The sequence below is a fragment of the Haemaphysalis longicornis genome, unplaced genomic scaffold, assembly GCF_048455015.1.
Source record: "Haemaphysalis longicornis isolate Haplotype H1 unplaced genomic scaffold, Haemaphysalis longicornis Haplotype H1 scaffold_4, whole genome shotgun sequence".
NCBI classification, from domain to species: domain Eukaryota; kingdom Metazoa; phylum Arthropoda; class Arachnida; order Ixodida; family Ixodidae; genus Haemaphysalis; species Haemaphysalis longicornis.
Window position 1 is genome coordinate 149,684,638 of NW_027526361.1, and position 19,513 is coordinate 149,704,150.

General features: G+C 46.5%; 1 protein-coding gene across 1 annotated transcript in view; it reads left to right on the top strand.

Moving 5' to 3' along the window:
- The first annotated feature begins 2,376 nt into the window (after nt 1–2,376).
- LOC144179431 (amine oxidase [flavin-containing]-like) overlaps nt 2,377–19,513 on the top strand; it is a 121,642-nt gene continuing 104,505 nt past the window's right edge. Inside the window, exon 1 of the mRNA XM_077707783.1 lies at nt 2,377–2,586. Within this exon, the coding sequence (XP_077563909.1) occupies nt 2,535–2,586 (52 nt within the window). The 5' untranslated portion in view covers nt 2,377–2,534. The remainder of the gene's footprint in view (nt 2,587–19,513) is intronic.

The window sequence follows — 19,513 nt, forward strand, 5'->3', positions numbered from 1 at the left end:
AACTGGAGCGTAGCGTTGACGATAGCGTCACGGAATATGTCGCCGTATTCCGTTGTGTTAACTTTTGGCATTGCGGAGATGTAACCTTGTTTAGCAAACCACCACCTTGTACTTGGTAATTGACTGCAAGTCGTATGTGGGCGTTTCTGTCTACACTCGTTTTTTCATTTATAGTTAAAACGTGAAGTGTAGCATTTTAATAAACCAAAAAGGGCAAATTGAATTACCCAATTTTCGCTTTATCTCCCGGAACAAAAATTCGTCTGCATCGATTCGAATGATTAGATCTTGTGCAGAGGCTACAATCAGAAAGAATAATTTGGGCATTTAATTTTATGCTTTTCGTTGCATGTTTTTCTTTTGTGCGGGGGCGGGGGGAGGGCGTGCGCGTGGCGTGCAATCTTTCCTGGCACAGTAGGTGGTGCTAGCAGCGTGCCTTTGTGTTATGTGCTTTTTGCCCTTAAAGTGTTCCCTTTTTGCCCTTAAAGTTATCAGCATTCCTACGCTGTTTCTCTTAATTGGGAGTTTTTGAGCAAGATTTGGATATGAGCAGTTCAATAGGCTACTTTCAATGTCTACTGCGGTATTTATAGCTGTATTGGGTTCTATTGGGCGGCTTGTTGCTTCGTTTCGTATTTATCCTGTTTTTTGTGTTTTTGTTAATGATACACATTTAAACTAGCATAGCTAAAAAATCTGTTCCTCATTTATCAATTTTTTGCAGGTACAAGGCGTTGCAGCGTCGGTGCGCTGGGAAATCCGGCAAGAAATTCTTCCACATTAACAAAGAAAACTTTGCTGCTGAGTGCTCGTCCGTCGTCAATATTTATCGCCCTTCGTCTCCCCCACGCGCTTCGCGGTGTCATTGTAATCTGTGAAACGAAAGCAACTAGCCGACCGGTTATGAATACTGGTGATGTCCTTTACTTATTTTTATTTAGTTAATTTATTTACTGTATACTGCTGTCCGGAAGGATCATGCGGGTGGGATACATATAAAAGCAATACATATAAAAATACGTATAATACGTTTCAATGCATATAAAGTAGGAAGATGCAAAAGAAGGAAACAAAAAGAACCGTCCCCCCGAAACACACCGGGTGTACAATTTCAATGTGATATTAACAATTATGATATTAACACGGAACCAGTAAAACATCTACAGTTCTGAGAATGACGAAATACAAACATAAAATAAATGTGACATGAGGCTTCAGTGGTTGTTTGCACTTCAAAATTCATAAGTAACGCATTGTGAAAAGGACGTGCCGACTTTGATGAAACAATTATTTCAGGCAGGCGAGTGAATTCGAATCGGTGTTAGTTCGCGTGAAATATGAATTCCTGAAAAGCTTAATGCGGTTCAATTGGGAAATAGGTTATGTTCATGCCGATTTCTCGGTACGCGTGACAAAAATGCCTGAATAAATGCGCGGGCATTCGCTTTTATTTGGTCGTAATAAAGCAATAACCAAAACTTAATCGTGGTTTTTTTCGTGCATTGCTCTAAGTTAGAATCTTTTTTTTTCACCATTATTGATGACGGTAATGTGTTCTCTTATAGTATTTTTAATATTAAGCGCACCGCCCGCCTCTCACCATATCAGTTATATGGTCATGTTCTTGACATTGCGGATCGCAAGCTACACTCACGTATTCAATTTTATGCAGAACAAAAGTTTTGTTGCAAGAAACTTTGCATCAAATGGCGTAATTTAAATTTCTGTCTCAGTAAGTTGAGTTTGCGAGTATCTGCTCTACTTTTTGCTTTCGATATGTGGGGACCACGAAAGCGTGTAATGGTTGGTAATCCAAAATTATTGTATGCTGTGGCATCTCTTAGAGTGTCATTATTAATTTTATACGTGAATAAAAATGGTCGTCTGTTATTGCTTACGCGAACCAGCACAGTTTTCTCGGATTTTTCAGTCCTTGAACATGTTGTGCGCCATTCCAGTATAGTCGCTAGGCTCCGTTGGTCCTACCGGCACGTCACCTTTTTAAAATTAAACAATCATCAGTAAGCGATCTAATTTGAACATCAGGACGGCTAGGAGTGAATATATCGTTCACATACATGAAAAAAAGAATGGGTCCCTAGACGCTTCCCTGAGGCACGCCAAACGTAACTGGCAAATGCTTGGCGAGAACCCACCGCCATCCACTACCGAGACTTCGGCAGGGAAAGTTCCGTTTTATCCAATATATAATAAAAGGTGGAGAGGGCCAATCCCAACCGAAAGCAGTGAATCTCGCCTCTGGGTAACTAGCACAAACATGGTGTAGTCCTGGCGTTCGCAAAGTGAACGCAAAGGCGAGGAGCGCGTTACCCGAATTCTCCGACAGGCGTCGCTGGAGCCGGTTGTCAAAAAAAGCAACAGCATCGGCCTCTGCCCTCGTCGCACGAGCGGTGTGGGAGCGCGCGCGTCCGTCGGCTTCAAGCACAGCAACTGCTGGCGCGGTTCTCAAGCCGTGTGTGCATTGTGAGCGTGGCTGCGTGCGGCGCGGGAAGTGCGGAGGCTGAAACGGAGCGATGGCTGATAGAGGCGGAGGGCCCGTGATTGTCGTCGGTGCTGGTGTCAGCGGTGAGTTTAGCGAAGACGCGCTCTCTTCTCGCCCCCGCCCGTTCTTAACGAGGGCGCGGCCTGCGTGAACGTTCTGTGTTTTCTGTTTTGTGTAACCGTCCGTGGAAACTTGCGGACTGCGAAAACGGCACTTTATACTAGTGAATTGTTTCTAATGACCGCGTACGTGTGATTGCTGAAATTTCACACGCCTGTGCTATTACAAAGCGGAGTGGCACTGAGGTGTTGTCAGAGCGCTTGAATTATTCCTTACCACGTATGCGTGAAGGTGCAAGGGTGTAGAGGCATAGTCGTATATACTTCTTTTATAGTGCTATATATTTGCGTGATATTATTGTAAAGTGACAGCTCATACCCGTTGTTGTATTGCCGCAGGCGTGTATTGGGTCGCCGCCGAGGTAAGCACGTGCGGCAGCGACCCAAAACATGCCTGCGGCAATACAACACTCGTAGACTCCTGCGGCATACAACGGTTAATATAGACGTGGGATTAGGGTTCAGGTTGGGACGTGATAACCCAGCGAGCGCACTGCTCTTTACGTTAGACTTTTAAGGCGGCAGTTTAAAAGTAAGGCGAACGTCGCGCGACCTTGCTGCCTTGCCTGCTTCAGGCACTGCCGCTGCTGCCGAGTTTGTCTTCAACTCGCTTTGCGTCACTTCGTCGCCCCTACCAAGCTGCTTCGATGCCCAACATGCTTTCCAGCAGTTTAATCTTCTTAACCTTGCTTTACTTAAAGGCGAACAGAATTTCGGATAAGTGTCGGGCTGTTGCGGAACGTGGGGACGCACTCCTAATAACATTTGGGGAGGACTTAGCTTCGGTGTTCTGAGCCACAAAGTAATGCGCTCAGGCGATTTCGGCGCGTGTGAAAGATCCCCATGTGGTCAAAATAATCTGGAGCTTTCCACTACTGCGCACCTCATCGCCTGTGTAGCGTCGGCGCGTTGAACCCTACAATCAAATCAATGGGCTCGGACACAGTTACAGAAAATCGTTATAAATTGTAAATTAGCAGGAATAAACTACAATATAAATTTGCACTAATGTTGGTCACAAGCCGCGTTACCACAGCAATTGATTATGAACAGAACATAATAACGCTGCTCGGAACTGAAGTAAATACTGTATCATTCATAAATGGAAAATAACTATTTCTTCATTTTAACCTATCTGCAAACTTTCACCGAGGGTTTAGAAGGGCCAATTGTCTCAAGAATCCTGAATACTCGATCTTTGTTGTGTTGTTAGTACGCATCATCGACGGCCAGAGTTACATGAACTGTGTACTGAATGAACGCGAGGGCCGTTGGGGAAGGGGGGGGGGGGGGGGGATACAGACCAGACGAGTTCCCGCCTGCAGAGTTCTACCGTTGCCAAAACATAAACATATCCTACGGAACCGCTTCTGCTTCTTCGTTATACTTGGTAACTGTTTACAGTGCCGAATGATCAGGCAAAAGAACGGAACACTAGTTGCCTTCTGCCTCTGGTCCTTTTTTTTTTGTTCGGTTTCCCCTTTGTAGCGCTGTAACCCTCAACCTCCCGTACGTTGAACCTGCATCCATTTAATCGGTCAACTCACCGCTCCGTCATAATGATGGGCCTCTCGCCCGTAATCCCCCTCTTCCTCCCGCGAGGAGAAAGAAGCTCGCCTGTAACGGGCCGTCTTCTGCGTTCACCCGTCTAATCCGCTTGAGGCCTCTTTGAGGTCCCGCAAATATGCCGTTTGCAGTATGCCCGCCCCCAGCAGCCTCGCCGTGTCACCAGGATGAACGGTCACGTGCCCTCGGCACTACCAGTGCTGATTGGTGGAATGAAGTGTGTGAGCGGTAACATCATCCGGTAGTATTGGGGCACCCCGACGAAATTGGCATGTTGTTGTACGACTGGGTATAGGTTCATTCGGCTCGGTCGCAACAAATGCTGCTCCAGTTATCCATGTAAAAACGCCCTCATAAAAAGAAAAGGGCAAGTTTGGCCTCTGGATTTTAGCTGCAAAAGCTACACCGCGAACGATGCTTCCGTCTCATAGGCTCACTAACATATACCACTTCCAGCGAGTGCAGACTGTGTAGAGAAGACATGCGAGAGAAATCATATTATAGCCGAATAGGAACGATCATTTTGTAATCACCGTCAAACAAATACTAAAATTATATTCTTGCAAATGTTGATAGTGAGGTGATACAATGTCACGGCGTCAATTGCGGCTGCGTTAACTTACTTTCGAGCAAAGGTTTACAGCAAATGACCTGACCAACGCTCTGAACAAAACATTAAAAACGTTTCACAACGTGAAAGCTGTTGGAAGTGCACAGCAGTGATTCGCCATCATGGGCTGTAGTGCCGTTATCCGCTCACTGCTACCACCCAACGCAATTGAAATTTCACGCCTACGCGGTGCTCGCGCGCCCCCTGCCTAAAACAGCGCCAGCGGGAGTTCTGTTCTTTTTGTTCTTGCTTTTCCTACCGCACTTGCCGGGGTTGCACTGCCACTTCTTTTCGCTAACTATCGTAAAACCCAATCAAACGGGCGTTCCTAACTAAATGAACGCGGGCGCTGCGGGTTAATTACATATATTTTGCCTCAAATGTACCTGCAGTTTTCTTTGCGCTAAACAACGGGGAGATCTATGACAACCGCCAGCGGTTCACGAGTTTCGTAAGGTTATGACTATATAAACAGCTTGTTTTTCGAAACCGCTGCGGGACGCCCTACGACGGGGATGCCAGGCTCCAGTTGGGTCCGTTATCTCGCTGCGCCGCCTGGTTCCGGCAGTCGCTTGACATCGAGCGTTACAGCGAAGCGAGCTACGACGACGAGTCGAGCCCCTTTTACTCTGCACTTAATAGCACTGTCATCAACACCATGTGTTGCAGAAGCAATTTCATCCGTCGTTAGTGATACGGTGCCGGCTTTCGGAATCGCAACATCAAGAGGTACGGACGGGAGACAGGATAACGTGCGGCCTACAAATTTCATAAAATGATATAGTGCACATCTGAATACAATTGTGAAGCTGTATACTGAGCATACTGTACACTGAAGAAAAACTTAAATATGTTGTTAATTTTTCAATGAAGAACTTGATTAACTAATGCGTTATCAAATTCATTCTTTCGCGAAACAATCACCACAATTCCGTATTTGGACAATCTACAAACAAAGATCCTTATGTGCTGGGTTGCGAAAGCAGTACTTTAATTTGACGCAATGCGATTGGGAATGTTTTGTCGATTTACACAACCATGATATATCGTCGATAGTCCATCCAAGTATAGACAGAACACCGATGTAAGTATTGCCACTTTATAGAATCATGACATGGCATAAACAGTACGTTGCAGTACACGGCATTCTGTTCTTTCGTTTAGAGCACTGCACGGGCCCGGGCCGGCCCGAAAGCCCGGGCCCGACCCGGCCCGCGGGCCGGGCCGGGCCGCCCGAAGTCGATTTTTGGTGGGCCCGGGCCGGGCCCGGGCTCAATGCCGCGGGCCCGGGTCGGGCTCGGGCTCGACGCCGTGGGCCTGGGCCGGGCTCGGGCTCGACACCGTGGGGCCGGGCCAGGCTCGGGCTTGAATTCATAGGCACGGCCGTTAATAGGTCCGACGTGAAGTGTAGAAAAGAGCATCAAAATGAATATTCTTGGTTTATTTTTGCGCGATTCTTGCTGTTAGTTGTACGCATTGTTTTAAAAACGTGTTTTGCTAGGTCTGTAGGCCACTATACTGCAATCTTAATGACATTTCTTGTACTGCATCAAGATTTTATATTTTTGTGTATAACATACCAAAGATACGATTACAAGTAATGCCCAAGAGGGGAAGGAATTAATTCAGATATCCCGGAGCTGTGCACCTATGTCTATGTATGTACACGTGTGTTTTAGATGTCGCACCAATCAAAATGCGGCTGCCGTGGCCGGGAATCAAACACGCGTGCCAGAGAAACACCACCGCTGAACAACCACTGCAGGTGAAGTATTTCAACGCGCGTACATACTCGTTGATTCAAATGCGTATCAAAAAATTTCAGCAATACCAACTTGTGGCCGAGACAACCACGTGAAGTTTCCAAGAGCCTGGTAATCAAAGGTGATGGTGTCTCTCGTCTAAGAATACGAGCTATTATTATGCCGATGTGGCGTGAACTGCACACGGTGAAATCTAAACTACGCGCACTTCTAAACCCTTACTTTTTGCGTTCAGGTCATGACGTGCTTGTACAGACTAGATGCTCCGTCTGATCGCCCGGAATATAATAAACAAACTTTCTTCAGCGTCAAAGACCGGGCCTGGTCACACACGCGCAGGCCCTCCCTAGGCCAAAAAATAAATTACTGGGCCGGGCCGGGCCTGGGCTTGAGATGGCGGGCCGGGGCCGGGCTCGGGCCAGACTCACTTATGAATGCTCGGGCCCGGGTCGGACTCGGGCTTCGCGAAGCGGGCTCGGGCCGGGCTCGGGCCTTAAAATCAGGCCCGTGCAGGGCTCTACTTTCCTTATCTCTGTCGTAATTCTTTCTCTTTGCGCCGTTTTGTTTTACTGGAAAGTTTTTGGAGAACGTGACTGATCGCCCTGCTTACTCCCACATACGTGCTTTCTTGTGTAATTAGCACGCACACACTATTCTCGTAGGCCTCACACATGCCTCCAACGCATGTTTCTAAATCTAAGCCCACGACGCAATAACTACGCCAACTCCACAAAATAAGCGGGAGTCTTTGGGTACTATCTTTTTCTCTCGGTGTGATTCGCACGGCTGGCGAGAGCGAGCTCTGCATCCTGCTTTGGTTTGGTCGAAGCAGTAAGGAGATCCTTAGTAGCCCGAGAGGTATTTTGCAGAAGAGGGCGATTGAACAAACGCCTGCATTTGCGATGAGAGCAGGAAGCTTGACGTGTTGTGGAAAACGCAAACGCAAGCGCGCTAGCGGCTGCCGAAGTTTAATTAATAACGCCATCTTGGTTTAGCACACCGTACAAAGACAAATGACTGATAAGTGTACAAAACCGGCGCTGACACGCAACTGGTGGCGTAATCAATGTAAGAAAATATATAAAATGCACGTTCTCTTTCGACTGTCGTAAAAACGAAAAAAACTGAACTTACAGAATCTAGATACAAAGGTACCGGAAACCACAGCTGTTGCCTTCTTTTTGGTTGAGTATTTCAGCGAATTGTGCAGCTTCGTACGGTTATCGGGTAATTTATGGTTGTACATATATTATATCTCGCTTGTAGAGTGCCGTTATGCGGCTTTTTCTAGGTCGCACATATTATTTCAACGAAGAATACACATTGCAAGGCACTTCAATTACCCACTGTTCTAGCTTAAGTTATATCCTATGGGAGGCAACTTTGCGCTTCGCCCTGTGGTTGCAGGAAAGATATCTAAATTAAATAAGTTTTTTGCTTGCAATGAACATTTGTACAGTGTTATACGCAGAAACAGTCCCCATATTCAGAAATATAGTGGCCCGCCAGGGGGACCTCATGTATGTCCGGTTTAATGAAAAACAAAAAAACAGCAAACGATTCATACGTAAAAAGCGGAATTCAGCGTCGACGCGACCAAATATTGTACCGAAGATGGCCGACAGTGCAAGAAGAATAAAACTAAACGAAAGAAAAGTGCATGGATTGAAACCCCAAGCCTTCGGAATGAGCCCGACACGCTTACTCCGCCAAACTGCCGACTCATGGTCAGGCCAACATATTTTGTAAGGCTCCCTTTAAGCTAGAACAGTGGGTAATTGAAGTGCCTTGCAATGTGTATTCTTTGTTAAAATAATATGTGCGACCTAGACAAAGCTGCATAACGACACTCTACAAGCGAGAGATAATATATGTACAACCATAAATCACCCGATAACCGTACGAAGCTACACAATTTGCTGAAATACTCAACCGAACAGATGGCAGCAGCTGTGGTTTCCGGTACCTATGTATCGAGGTTCTCTAAGTTCAGTTTTTTCGTTTTTACGACAGTCGAAACAGCGCGGGCATGTTATATATTTTCTTTCTTTCAATACGCCACCAGTTGCGTGTCAGCGCCCATTTTGTAGACTTATCTGTCCTTTGACTTTGTACGCTGTGCTAAACCAAAATGGCGTTATTAATTAAACTTCGACACCCGTTAGCGCGCTCGCGTTTTCGTTTTCCACAACGCGTCAAGTTTCCTGCTCCCATCGCAGATGTAGGCGGTTGTCCGGTCGCCCTCTTCTGCCAAACACCTCTCGGGCTAGTAAGGTTCTCATTACTTCTCCTACCAAACCAAGGCAGAAGGCAGAGTTGGCTCTCGCCAACCGTGCGAATCGCGCCGAGAGAAAAACATAGTACTCAAAGACTCCCGTTTATTGCGTGGAGCACCGCGACACAGAAACCATTGCGCTAAGACACACGTAGCCCCATAGGCGGTTCCGTGTCTGCCCACCCCCATCACAGGCTGCATTAAAGGGACTCTGTAACACTTTCGATAAACGCTTTCACTTTTTCCTTCACGTCTGGAAGCATTGTCAAAGCTACAGTTATCAACCGTACGGACGGCATTGCGTGGCAAAACTATCCGCCTTCCCTTCCTTCCATGTTTTGCGGCTGTTTTCTAAAGGTGCTATGGAGTGTATTTCTTACTGCAACAGAAAGGAATCGGGCAAAAGTAGTTTTGTTGCTGTAGTGACGTGATTCCAGCGCTGAAAGGCTGCCAAGACTGGGGAAAGAGAGAAAAATTTTTGAGCAGGCTTCCAAGTTATCTGATGGGTATTGAGCAGTAATTTTTGGCCGAAGTATTTTTTAAATAACTACTTGATGTGTGTGTTGACTACGTTATGAAAGCATGTAAGATATAAAAAAACCCGAAAAAGGGCTGGAGGGACCCTTTAAAGGGGTTATTCCGCGCCGTACGGGAGAGGTAACATGCACTGATGTTAAACACGGGCTCACGCCATCCGTTACTCGGAAAACCACTAGGCTCAACTGGGCGGCATAGGCAATCCGTCAGCTGTCTTTTAACAAGGCATGAGCCGCCAAGTCGTAGAGTGGTTGTCAGCTCCGGCGACGGATGAGGAAAACAAAGGCTTTTTTTTAGTGTCTTCATCACAGCTGTACGGGAAGCCAAGGTCTCTCGTGCACAGTAATGGTAGTGGTAGTTCTGTGAAGAATTGAGGATCATGTGTCTGCTATATTTGGCCTTGGAGTCCCGGCCTTTCTTATCAGATACGAAAGGCCGCACACGCTGTGGCATACATTCTGCCGCGGTCGCTATCCACGCCAGATGTACAGGCGGGGACTGAATATTCTGGACCACTCGAGCGCGTGGCAAAAGCCACCGCTGCGCACTCTGGAAGCCTGGCGCCTGTTGTCGAGACCGGCGCGGGGCGCATGCGCGTCCTTTTCAAAATTGATTAGGATAAGATTGATTAGGAAGAGCGGCGACAAGCTGTTGCTACCGTTGTCTGCGCCGGTTCGAGCCGCACCGATACTACAAAAATCTGGTGACAGGGACTCATCCGAGTTTGACGATTCAGACGGCATGTCGCCTGCGCGCGCGAGTGCGGACCATGTGAAATCGTAGCAGACAATGCCGCAAATGTTCCTGTCGTCACGGGGTTTGAATTGACGTTAGCACCAGCAGTTTGTGCGGCCACAAAACGGTGACGTAACGCTCTTCACACAGCATTTGAATGGCCATTTGCGCGCGACGAACAAATTTGAAAGCGATTGGAATACATGCGTTATACTTAATTCAGTGTTGGCGGCTGACCACTTTTCGTTCGATTTGCGTAATTACTGGGACAATAGGTATTCTTTACAGCATAAAAACCTAAAGCGAGAAATTTAGCGTCAGTACTCCTTGAAGGAAGCGTGAGCAGTGGCTGGATACAGTCGGTAGCAGATTTTACAGCGTGCAGGTCGCTGGTGGATTCCGGTGGTGACGCGGCTTTAGCGGAAGTCCGTCTTTAGGCTCGCCGCGGGACCACCAGCACCTCGTTCACGGGATCGAGCTCGCCTCGTCGCTACGAGTCACAAGGCCGATGAGGCCCCACACTCCAGGCCCCGAAAAGCGTAGATGACTGCCCGGCGAGGCCGATTTGTCTACGCCGGTACCTGTTGACGTTAAACATACAATATGGCTATCCAGGCCTAGGGTTCGGATGTAGGCCTTTTCCTTGAGCACGTTCTTTTTGTAGTCCTCCCTTTATGTACTTCCTATGTTTGTTGTTGCTTCTGTTTTTATCGTTGTTGTTTTTCTTTTTGCTTGCGTAGTTAACGTCGTGCGTTAGCCGCCTTGCGCGTATAAGTGCTCCCATCGTACAGCGTCGCACGCGTAGTGCCTGCACGAACGAGCGCACACGCCTTCGTCAAGGCTTTTCTTTTTATCTCTGATTTTGTTAAGAGTTGTCCCTCGGCAATTCCGTTGGTGTTCGTAGAGCAAAAATATTTTAACTCAAGTGGTGTACACGTGTTAACTCTCAGCAACTGCAGCGACTTCAACGCACGTGCACACGTACGCACGGGCCGACCATGCTGCGTAAATTAAATAACCGTTCTAAATGACGGCGGGGAAAAAACAAACACTCAGAAGAAACGGAGTTCCCAAAGTGTGGGAGGGGAGTAGGTAAACGGATACTAAAAATGGCCGTTCCCTGCCGTGGAAGCCGCCATGGCGGCGGCCCTAACAAATAAATCGAAGGCCTGGCTAGACGTTTGTGACATGCGGCATCTGATACAGCCGCGTCGTTATGTCGCTGACCGCCTAGATGCACAGAGGGCGTAAAAAAGTGTCACCTGTCATTTAATCTGCAGACATACTGTACATGGGTTACAACCTGACATCTGTAAAAACAATCACTGGAGATGTAACAGTTTCCGCCTACTAGACTCTGGAACGTATATGTCCCAGCTTTACTGTGGAGGATAGAGCTGGCAGCGCAGTATGCTAGCAGCATATCAAAATGCACTGTCACATAGAGCATAACGCGCAAGTTGGTTGAGAGCAAGAAATAATGGCGGCTACATAAAAATAACGTAGTTGAAATAAACAGCTGAAAAATACTTTTGTGCGTATTCAAACGTGGTGGCGTTGGTAAAAAATAAACTTGTGAATGTAAATGCAGCACACGAGCACGACACTGCTCGGCTCACCGACAATAAGCTTTACAGATAGAAGAAAAATGATGCCCGGCCGAGCTCACATGAGCATGGCATTACAAATAGCTAAAAAGCATTATATTGCAATTTTACAATACCTCTATACAAGCGCGATAAACGGGTCGCAGTCTAAAGAAGTCGCAAGAAAAAAAAACGATTGTTTCTAGTTTGCCATTGATATCCTCCTGAATTTTATAAAACTTTGTAGGGCTCAAGTTTTTCTAGAATACATGGGGCTATCCGTTCCACGGTTGCTTTCTGAATACCTTAAATGGCTTAAGAGCGGTGGATTTATGCTTCGTGTATGGAAACTTGGACGTATATACTGTTAGGCATAATACCTGCTGAGGCAAACCTTCCCGTGTTTATGTAGTCGTGTGACGACCAGTTTAACGTGATATAATTGGTTTGAATATAGGGCCAATAAAACACAGAAATGTTGGGAACCAGCCCCCCTGCACAACCCCGTGTAATGTCAGCACACCGGATTTCCTGACTTTGCATAACTCCGCGGTGAAATTAATAAGGCTGTGTCTAGAGTGCCATCGGGCGGTAATATAGGCACTCCACTATATGGACGTCCCCCGGCGCATTGCAACAAAATTTCCGCGTCTGACACTACATCGCTCTAGATAACGTAAACCTAGGCAACCTAACCTAAACGTAATATAACATGACCGAACGGACACAAAGAAATCATTTAAAACACCAGAACTAACCTCAGCCATAAAAATTATAGTTCAATTTAAAAACGAAAAAAAAACCGTAGCAAAAACCGGTTTCGAACCACCGTCCTCGGAATCAAGAAGCTAAGACGGATCCTATACACTACAATGACTTTTTTTTTCTTTATTGCTACACTACAATGACTTTTTTGTATTTATTGCCTGTCTTTGACAATTCACAACAGAATACATCTCAACATTGCAAATATGTACACATACAAGAAGTGGAGTTGCCAGCCACTACAGGGCTGACTTTGTCCATTTAAAATGCCCTCGTATTGATTAGTTGCTCCATTTGCGGCAGCCAATCAGGTAGTTCCTGGTGGAACTAATAACTTCAACAAATCGCCCAATGCTCTCTTTGAAATACTCCCTTGCACATCGCGCATCAACATCATTGTACAACCTTGCTGTACGAGAGCGCCATATACTATGGAGACCCAGTGCCATGACTAAATCGTAAGGCACTCCATCCTCATTGTCTATTGCAAGGAAACGTATACCGTGAGGATCTAGTGGAAAATCTTTGTGTAATGTCCTCTGTAGCGCATCCCAAAAATATACTCCCCCCCAACAATGCAAAAATACATGATCTATTGTCTCGGGGGATTTACAACTAAAACAATCGGTCCCCCATGGTACTAATAACCCCCTTTCTTCCATACACGTTCGTACTAATAATGTTCCTGTATGTAACCTAAACATAAAGGATTTGACCCAAGGTTGAATGTGCATTCTTTTAACCCTCTGAAGCACATCGCTACCGGGCCTTCCAAAGTACATAGCCCTGTACATGGGAACAGGGTACTCAACATCGACAATATCATGGTACAATTTCTTACGCGCAATCGTACTTAAATACTCTTTTGAAAATCTTGCGTTTAAAAACTTTACGCTGGCCACGACCTCCTTAAAATATCCAAAGATACCTCCCGTCATGTATTCAGTCGTAATCACAAAATCGGGGAGAACCCTGCCTAGCCCTAATTGACACACTGTACGAAGAAAAGGGTCCCTTACTTCTCTCAAAAAGAGAAATCTATTTACTAGTTGTCGCACAAATAAATGCGCTAGCCCCAGTCCTCCATCTTTCACACGCCTAAAAAGGTTGTTACGAATGCACCTCTCCCAATTCGAGGCCCAAACAAAAACAGCGAACACTCTATGCAACTTTTGCACGTTCGTGCGTGAGCAGTGCAACACCTTCATCACATACCACAGTTTGCATACTAAGAACAAATTACACACGGTCGCCCTAGCAAACGTGTACAAATAAGCCCCTTTCCATTTGTCCGCTTTCGCGCGAGTTTGTTTTGTCTGTTCTCGCCAATATGGTTCGCTATCCCTATAGAACTGTAGGGGGGCCCCCAGATACATAACTGGGGTTGTTGTCCAGGCTACGTTGGCGAAAACGCTGGGAGTGGATTGCCATTCGCCATGCCAGAAACCAAGACATTTTCTACACTACAACGACAAGGGGAGTGACCGGTGCTAGCCTAGTATTAAATATTCGAATGTCGTCGGACGGCGCTCTAGCCATGCCTGCAGCAATCAGCTAGAGTGCCGTCCGACGGCACTGTAGACACTGCGAATTATTAATGATCGCTACATGTAGCAAAGGTAGTCATCTCATAAAGAAATTAAGTGCGTCGTGCATTCGAATTTGCAATCCGTGCTCGCTAGTCGTTCCTTCCCCAGAAACATTCTCTCGCTGTGCTTGACGCTTTTGTTGCAAGACCTATGGACAGCAACGGGGACCACGCTGCATCCGTCCTTCGTGCCGCTGCTACAGATCACAGCCAATTGACAGTAATGGTTGCAATGGAAACCAAGGTCTACGCAACGGTGCCTACGGGATGCGGTGACCGGACCTGCCGGCAGCTTTGAATCGTGCATTTCGCAGCTGTTCTATAATGTACCAGTGAATGAAACGGCTGCGTACATTTATACTCTCTGCGGTGTCCACAATAATTGCATTTCCGTTACCCGAGTAATTCCTGAAGCTATTTGCATTGTGGGACGTAATTGCTGACGTTGTTGTGCGGGCGCAGCCTTTGCCTGTCGTTGTGCCTCTGCACTGCTCATTTCTTTTTTTTTTTGCTTAAATTCTAAATCACCGCGATTTGGCAGTATGTAAACCCCCTCCCGCCCCCTCTCCCGAGACCCCCCGCCCCGCTTGTAGCCTTGCTTCACCTTAAAGGTTTTTACCGCAGCCTTTTCAAGGCAGTTACAAATTACGCGTTCTGCGAAAACGACGAATAGCCAGTAAAAGTTTATCCTATAACCTTCGAAACATTTATTTCCGTTGAAAATTCCTTGCAGTTTCTAAAACAAAATTTGTCGTTTTTTCTTCTCTGTGAGGAACAACCGGCGAAGTTGTTATGCGGTTTAAAATGATAACATTATCTCGAAGACTATATATACAGTCAAATGCCACCACAGTGAACGCTTCTACTACGAAATTGAAGCATGCCATATCGCCTGCCTAGAATGCTGTTTCCTATGTACTGTGAACGCCGCTACAGCGAAGACTACCACAGCTAATTTGCCTATTTAACGAAGAAATTCATGAGTTCATAATCGTTGAATTGTTGTTTGGTAACATATACGCCTAGGCGCACATGTGGTAACGCGAAGTTGATATGTGTGCCGATGACCGTGAGTCATGCAGTTCAGCCACAGAGCGGCAGTAACCGAGAACCACGTAGTGTGTCTCACGGCAGAGCATCGGTTGTGGCGGCCGACGATTACGCCTCGGTGGACGACCAGGTCTTGGTTTGCTCCTGTCTGCCAAGCGACCACATCGTGGAGGCCGTCATAAAGAGAATGAACGCCCACATGATCCGGCGAGCAGTGATGAAATGCTTGCAGAGGAGCCAAGCGTTATGATTACCCACGAAGCGCGTTTATCGCGCTGCAGATATTTATCTCGTCCCTCCTTGACCTCACGCCGCAGCACGCAGTGAACGTCGACAACATCAGGTGGGAGGTGGTTGCGCATTCAGTACATCTTACAACTGTGCAAAAGAAAATTGTCGACTCTTCCGCCCTATTGCAGCTTAAATAGGATGATTGCATCTGTCAATATGCCTATCTGCTTTATAGGGGGTCAGTGAAGAGCGCGACGCATGTAACAAAATGACGTGTATAACGAACTGTTTTCGCGGTCGCACATGCTTCGTTATACAGGCGTTTGACTGTATAGGCAATTAATCCACCAAGACACGACGCAGTTTGTTTTGACTTATATCTCACCTGTTTATTTGTTTAATTTTGCAACGGATGTTAGTGTGCCCATATGATCACTATGATGCATTGCAATAAGTTGTGTGACGACCCCGGTTACATTCTGGGGAAACGTGAGGTCAATAAAAAGCTTCTTAGGCTTAGTAGCTCGCTCGCTATCTGAACAAAAACTTGGAAGAAGGCGTAAAGGCCTCATTTGGGTACTCTCATGCAAAGGTGTTGTTGTCGCTGGTTGCGGCACAATGACCCTAAACAAAGGGATCTCCAGGGTGGAGAGACGATAACAGCTGTCAATAAACCTTGCAGATATATTTTTCTATGGAAGTAGGTAGGACGTGTCACGTGCACCATCCGTCGCTTATCCAAACGAGGCTAAATGGTGGTGGAGTGGCTGATACAGAAAACTGGGCCACCGATACGAGGAAGAAAAATGGAGCAGCAGCGTACTAGAGTTATCACGTCGCATTTTGCCGTATGCCTAAGGGGAGTAAGCGCTGTTGCGAGGGGCGCTGGTTTAGCTCCCACGAATTGCAGTTTTCCCGCATTTGCATAAGAAGCAATGCTGTGGCATAGCCACAAGTGTTATTTGTTGCCATTCAGTCGTACAGAAACGCGGTGATCCGGCACCTCCTTATTTGGGCGCAAATAAGTTTAGGCTGGAGTACACTGAGCAAGCACTCCCAAATAAAGAAAAATAAGGTACCGCAGTCACTCAAAAGAATATTCAATCAATGCGTACTGTCGATGATGACATGTGCAGCGGAAACTTGACACCTTATTAGCAACTGGAAAGCAACCTTAGGTAGGCAAAACGGGCCATGGAACGACGATTGGTAGGAGTAACACTTAGGGACAGGAAACGAGTTCCCTGGAACAGAGAACTAACTCTATTAGATGACATCATGCTTCAAATAAATGAAAACAAATGGAGTTGGGCTGGCCTTGTAGTGAGACGAAATGACAAACGGCGGACCACCAGGTTAACAGTGTGGATAACGAGAGACGGCTATGGAAGAAGGCGAAGGCCAATAACACGATGAAGGTATGAAATACGAAAATTTGGGGGCAAAGAATGAACTCGAACTGCGCTCGACAGGAGCGGTTAGAGATCATTGACAGATACCTTAATGCTGCAGTGGACATATGTACGCTGTTGATGGCGATGATGATTATTAATTAGTTCGGTGGCGGATCGTTAGCTCCTCACCTTTCTAAATGACCACTGGAATGGCATCCTTGTTTGCACCCGGATGGCTCCTCATCTCTAGAGTACATTCAGCAGCTCCAACTGTGTGGGTGCCCTTTATGGGAAAAGTGAACCCTCTATATGCCATGGTAAAACCTCAACCTGTGTCCTCAACCCCTGCTGCCCCTTCTCCCGGCAGGGCCTTCTGGCCCCCTATCTTGCGGAGTCATCCGTTTCATTCCGCAGTACAGTTTAAATGCACGGGACTGGCTTCAACGTGCAGCTTAAGAATTGGCCTGCAGATAAACTACTGCCCCGTTCTCAGCAGTCCCACAGTCTTTTATTATGGCCCCACCATTCGTTGTGAGGCCCGAAGAGAATTCATAAGTTTTATCAGGTGCGTCTGTATACCGCTGAGGACTGAATCATCATCATAACCACCAGCCTATCTACGCCCACTGCAAGGGCAAAGGCCTCTGCCATTATTCTCCAATTACCCCGGTCATGTGTAAACTGCGAACAATTTATTTCCGCAAACTTGTTGATATCATCTGCCCATCTTTCTGCCGCCCCCTGCAACGCTTGCCTTCTCTAGGGATTCACTCTGCTACCCTTAAAGGAGCCATGAAGAGAAAATACAACTTCGTTTAATTTGAAAGAACTAGGATTCAGTATCTCACTCAGCTCCATTAGAGCCACAAAAGCTGTTTTTTAACGAAAAAAACGCAAGAAGTATATAAAAACTTTCAAATTTCGCGCCACAGTGACGTGTTATGAGCAACAATGACGTCATACGGACCAACAATAAAACATAATTTTCAGTGCGTTAACTGCACGTTAGCATTCAAGTGATGCGGTCAAATGGAACTAGAGGCCCCATTACAGATGTCCAGTCATGTGTCGTCGCGACAGGTCAGTTAGGCGGCCGTCAATCGCACAAACAAGGTTCCGTGACGTCATAGAAAAGTTGCGGGAAATTGGCTAGGGGGTCGCCTCGTCTTTACACGTTTTCTTTAATATCTCCGTTATTTGTTCGAAGATTGCGATGATATTGGTATTATTGTTACCGGGACTAAGCAGTCTTTCTAATAAACCCAACTTGTATTTTGTCTTCATGGCTCCTTTAATGACCAATGGTTATTTCGCCTTCGTATTACATGCCCTGCCCATGTCCATTTCTTCTTCTTAATTTGTACTAATATGTCCTTAACACACGTTTGTTCCCTCACCTACTCCGCCCTCTTCTTGTCCCTTAATGTTACACCTATCATTTTCCACTCCATTGCCCGCTGAGTCGTTCTCAGGGTAAGTTGAACCCTTTTAGTGAGCCTCCAAATTTCTGCCCCTTAGGTGCGCTGTCGCACACTTTCTTCTTCAGGGACAATGGTAGGCTGTTATTCATTACCTGAGAATGCCTGCCGTATGCACCCCGTATGTAGGAGTGGATGACGGAATACATACTTCCTTTTCCAATTGTTTAAACTATTTCTGCAACCGCGGCATAAAATGAGCATGTAATGGTTCTTCACCACGTCGAGTGCGCTGCTTGCGAAACTTTTACGCCTTTCTCGCACTGGCGAGAAGTTCGTTTGGCGTGACGTTCCTGAATAGCGTGGCTTATCTTCCTCGCAACGTGACACCGCCTTTCTCGTTCCGCCTCATGGTTAATTACAGAAGCACCGTACGTCGCTGTAATTTCCTTTTTTTTAAAGGTACTCTATATCGGGCTACCCAAACGCCCAAATTTTGGTTTATCTGTCTGTCTGTCCATCGATTTAGCCGCCGGTCCAAATTGAAAAAGTTCTTGACGGCGAAGCATAAATAGGTAGAAGCAATCCAAACTCTTAACACGTCTGGTACCAATCATATATATCCACATTACGTACCGCTAAAGAATACCTACGGAACACCTGAAGCAAAATATAAGTAGTATCCGCGTACCTTTAATTGGTAATGTACGTTGGTTTTGGTTGTTACGATAGGAATTGAAAGAAAAAAGATTCGTAAATGCGCGATAATGGAAGCAGAACTGACGCCTGAGCGGTTCCCTACACGATAAGAAACAAACATAAAAATAAGAACCGCGCTGTCCTAACAGATGTAGCGCGAGAAAACAAAACTGGGAAGGGGAGACAAAGGTGTGAAAGAGAGGGATTAAACGTAGATGCGCTGGGTAGGGAGCGAGGGGTGAGGAAGAAGCAAGTCGATAACATTTGTTAGGGGTAGAAGAAATAATTCGAATAAAACAGGCACGTCGGCCGTGAACAAATGACGCCGCAGTACAAAGGCTGCACTCCTGACCATCATCATCGCTATCGCTTTGGAAATTTAGTCGCACTGAAACAAAATTAGCAGTGGCTTAGCTCAGCTAAGCCAGGATATACGTAGCGTGATCTCAGGTTCACCTGCTTAATATTACGTTTCCTGGTTGTCTAAGATTAGCTGATTATCATGCTTACTGCTGCTAAAACGATTTACCAGTCCAGTCACTGCTCCTCTCGCATGCGCAGCACGGCTCTCCAGGAGCCACGCGAAAAGGCTATCAAGCGGCTCCGGCGCACTGTCAGACTTGGATACTGCGCAACGGAGGCGCACAGCTGCGCATGAGCCGGCGCCAGTGCGC